This window comes from Convolutriloba macropyga, chromosome 14, assembly GCF_964194025.1.
Source record: "Convolutriloba macropyga chromosome 14, txConMacr16.3, whole genome shotgun sequence".
In the NCBI taxonomy this organism is placed as follows: domain Eukaryota; kingdom Metazoa; phylum Xenacoelomorpha; order Acoela; family Convolutidae; genus Convolutriloba; species Convolutriloba macropyga.
Genome location: NC_134481.1, coordinates 31,271,328 through 31,275,962, shown reverse-complemented (window position 1 = coordinate 31,275,962; position 4,635 = coordinate 31,271,328). Strand labels below are relative to the sequence as shown.

Sequence of the window (4,635 nt, the reverse complement as noted above, 5' to 3'; positions counted from 1 at the left end):
TTGAGTAGTAATTGCGGGCAAAGCGGTGAATGCCGAAAAAGCGCTTTCTAACGCGTTCACCGCCAAATGCAATTTCTTCATGGTGAAACTTATAGCGTGTCCCATAAAAGTTAAAATAAGCGAACGTTTCAAAGGCCACAGGTTAGAGTTCAAAGGTCAAAGTTCAAATTTAAAACATGCAGAAAAAATTGATGAATGAAAACTTAATGGAGACATTCAAATGAGCAAATTGATGCTCAATTGCCTGTTTTTGACGTTTTCGAACGTTCGCTTATTTCAACTTTATGGGACAGACTATCGCAATCTGTTTGTTCTCAGTTAATGGGTCTGAAAAGCCAAATAGGTCATGTAACTCAAAAATTTGGAGCTGTTTTCTTTTCCTGTTTAGAAAGATTTTCATAACTATGCGTGGACAAACTATTGTCCATTTTGCTCCTATAATGGCTTTTATATCCTAATAAGAGATTGAACTATCGATAGTAAGATAGTAATAAGTGCAGGAAAACCATTATAAGTGGCAAATGAACAATGCACCTTGATCCATTACCGTTTATATCTATTACCAGCATATGTATGTAAAACTATCAATCATAAAATAACGAAGAATCATTTCCTCAAAAATTTTCGATGAAATATTGAAAACATTCCTCTTTCAAAGTATGGACGATTATATAAGCGACACTGCAAGCACGCAAAACCTTTTCGGAAAACCTCAACACACAATGTTTTTCCAATTTTTTCACATCGTATCTGACATCGCGCCCTACTGGACTCAAGTTGTTCTGACTTTGGCCATGGCGATCGAGAGATATTTTCTGATCTGCAGAGCAACGAGATCTGGAAATATTATTTCTAAACGCAATCGCAAATTGGTCTACTGCGGCCTCATTGCTGTCATTTTTGGCATTTGTGGGGGCATTTTGTTCCAACATGGCTACCGGGTGGTTAAAGAGGTAGATATCAGTTCCAGTACACTTTATAACTTATATCGTGCGCTCTTCCCTAGACGGAGGAACATGGACGCTTTTTTGCTAAGATCTTTCAAGACTTTGGAAAAAACTTTGAAAGGAATTAGCTATCACTTACCAACCAATTAAAAAGAATCTGTACAAAACAATTTACAGTTTACCTTTACAACGTTTTGAGATACAGAAGTGGAAATCGATTTCTAAGTGCGCGAATATAGTCAAACTTAAAATACATTATATGATATTTAAAAGTCTATTGTTAACATTTTACATGAAATATCTAATAGTGATATAGACGAGTAATTTTGCAGCTTGCTCTTGTTTCCCTCGTACCTAATTTGTAATCCAAAAATTTAAGTCCGTTTATTATTTCAATACAGCAATTGAATGATTCTTGAAAACGGCCTTTTAGAACTTCTGTTACTATATACGCAAAACAAAAAAATAGATCCTAGTCTTATAATATTTTCGGCGTTTGCTTTTTAGTACAACGAATTGTCCGGTAATCCATGCTACCATTGCTATCGCAGAGAATCTCATTGGATAGAACACTGGGGCAGATTTCCAGCAGTTCATCTTCCCACCATTTTCATATCCATTTGCCTCTACTATAAATGCATTGTTGTCCTCAAAGGCTCTCTAACAATCTCACGAAAAGGTGAGCTCTATTTTTTTCTCGTTTCTTCAAAAAATTTCAAAAGCTTCTTTATAGAGTTCATAAGTTGAAGTTTACAGCGCCGAACGCTTATCATCTTAGTCAATATTCAACTATATGGAAAGCTTATTGAAAATACTGATATTAAAATACTAAAATACGAAAATGTTGATATTCAGTTCGCATGCACCAAGGACGGTGTTTTAAAAATTGAGCATAAATTGGTGACCCAGTTAATTGTGGAGTCAAAATCGAAGACAAGTAGTAAGTAAAAAAAGTTGCTGCAAATTTCTCTAGCTCAGACACGGGTTGACCACCATAAATGTTTCCTGGAAACCATACGTAAGACATGTATGGTTGTATGGCTTCCATGATACCATACATAAGAGCATACAAAAATCAAAGGCGATCTCAAATGACGTTTTTTGGATCACTTAGAGCAACGAATACATCGTAGTTGTCATTTTCCTTCAACAACAAAATTTTCTTTGGTGTCTTGGATGCCATATCCAAGACCATCGACCTTTATGGCCCATCCAAGATCATAAAACATTTTTGTGCCATAAAACACTGAAACCACAAGCTTTTATCGTTCTTGGAAACCATAGCAAGAACATACAAGAAATTTTGGCCCTTCGTGGATGGAGCCATATATAGTTTTACAAATGTTTTCCAAGAACCATTTATGGTCTTTTTATGGTTTCAAAGAAGGGTCAACTCGGGCATTTGGCTGAAGACGGTCCTCTCATTAATAAAATCGATCTGTTCTTTTCAGAAGTCAAGGTTTTGGCTAGGATCATAAAAAAAGCAAAAGTGCGTTTTGCTGTTTTTGATATTGATTTGAATTTCGTGGACACTACTGACAATTTTTACTTTGCGTCTTTTTTTATGAATGATGACAAATTGATTAAGTTAGTCTTGAACATAAGTGGCGGAAAATACAAGAAATGCCACTCGTATTTGCGGTTAACTGTAATCGATGTCTACATTTTTGATAATTTAATCAGCCTTACTCATTTCACTATTAATTATGTGAGATTCAACTCAAAGATTTAATTGATCTTCTGAACCGCGATATGGTTATTTGTCAAAAATGCTAATTGTCATCATAATTCACAGTTAGTATTTTTTCACCTCGGTTCAATTGAAATTACTGTAGATAATGAAACCCTAGAAAATAGTGACACATGGACAACAGACTATGAGTGTGGACACGAGTGAGGATATCTTGTAATTGTTGTCCACGCTTGCCTAATATCATGCGTAGTAAAAAATGTGACAAACTTTTCAAATATGCAGTTATATCTAAAAAAATGAATATGAATTTTTAGAAACTACTCTACATATTTCTCTTGAACTTCTGGTCTTTAATCGGGTCAGAAATTGAACTAATCAATTGTTTTGTTTTTAGCCAAGTTTTCATGCTTTTGAAAATGTTTTTCCAAAATAAGGCAACAACGAACTGGAAATTGCAAATTGTAATTTTGGCCGTTGTGTCCATGAAATATTATTTTTTTTGCCCAATAAAGATAGCTGGTCACTGTTTTTTGAGAACATAGATTGAAATTTGAAAAGTTATTGAGTTTTTGTTTAGCAGTCCGACAAAACCAGCCTCTGTTTTTGTGAACAGTGAGTTTGGATTTTTTTCTAGACCTACGTAAACAAAATAAATTAAAGAGAAATTTTTTTGAAAATCTTGCATTGTAAAATTTTTTTTTTCAATTTTGTTGGATAATTTTAAATTTAAAATATTTAGTATACATGGCTTACAAAGATAAGACACTTTTCAACATTAATTGATATTAAAACACAAGGAGTATATCACAAAATCAGCCGAATACTTTTTTTCCGTATTTCTTTGATACTGATACAATAACCCTCATGGTTTTGCTCTGAAGATGTTACTGTAACTTTGAATTAGTTACTTTCTTTACTTTTGACTCTCATACTTGAGATACTTGCAATTTGCTACAGAAAATTTTTGAGTTTTAAAATAGTTTTAAAGTGAGCGAGAAACGTTTTTTAATTTACATGGATTCTGAGACGTTTGAAAACTAGTCTTCGAATCGCAAAAATGGTGAAGAAAATTGTAATATCTGCTGTTTGTAAACAGTACTCAGCGTGACTAATTGTATGCTTACCGTCTTTACAAATGACCCAGAGCTTTTTTAGCAGAACATACTAGCGCTGAATCAATATGATTATAACCCAATTTACACTGGTTAGTCTTCAATTTTGAGTAAAATTTAAAACATAAAAATATTATGTCCAAACCAACGCCTGTTAAAAGGTTTGTTTTACACGCGGTTTGGAATTCCACTTAGGTACTCGTGAAATTTTTGTTTTACAGCAAGCAGTAACACCTGAGCTAAAAGGGCTTTGCAGCAATTAAATTTAAGCTAGCTCAAGTATAAAGAGCTTGTATACCACAGCAGTTTTCACAAGTTATAAGCTACAAAAGTATATCATCATTTTGATGCTCATTCTTTCTTTCAGTGTATAAGTATTTTTCTGATTTTTCGGGATAGACTCAGGCAGGGTCGAGGCAAAGAGTTCAATGTAAGAATAATGACTAAAAAAATGCGCATAAGAAAATCAAATATATTCTTGAGATGCAATGTCTGAGAACTGTGTTAAGTTTTTACTATTTAGTTATACTGGTTCAGCACTGCAATGCTCTGCGACTCAACTCCGAGAGCCGATTGCGTAACCCGCATAGTAACAAAATGCAAACTAATTTGCTGAGAAAAACAAAGTCAATCATATCTTTTCTTTCTGTGTTAATTCTAATACAGCAAATGATTCGCTAAATAAAATTCTTGAGGTTAGTAGAAAAACGAAGGAAGTTAGAGCCAGGGGTACTTTGGGAATATGACTAATTGTCCAGTGAAGTGATGAACTCCTATACAAAACGAAAACTCCCATTGGAGGTGTAAATGGCGCCAGCACGTCGCCAATAAAGGCCTCGCTGGATTACTTTCAATACAGTATTGCTAATAGAAGTTTTGCTAG

At 34.2% G+C, this 4,635-nt stretch overlaps 1 protein-coding gene across 1 annotated transcript in view; it reads left to right on the top strand.

The window, feature by feature from the left end:
• The first annotated feature begins 299 nt into the window (after window positions 1–299).
• LOC142353313 (uncharacterized) overlaps window positions 300–4,635 on the top strand; it is a 6,338-nt gene continuing 2,002 nt past the window's right edge. Inside the window, exons 1-3 of the mRNA XM_075405545.1 lie at window positions 300–422; window positions 567–953; window positions 1,455–1,626. Of these exons, the coding sequence (XP_075261660.1) occupies window positions 660–953; window positions 1,455–1,626 (466 nt within the window). The 5' untranslated portion in view covers window positions 300–422; window positions 567–659. The remainder of the gene's footprint in view (window positions 423–566; window positions 954–1,454; window positions 1,627–4,635) is intronic.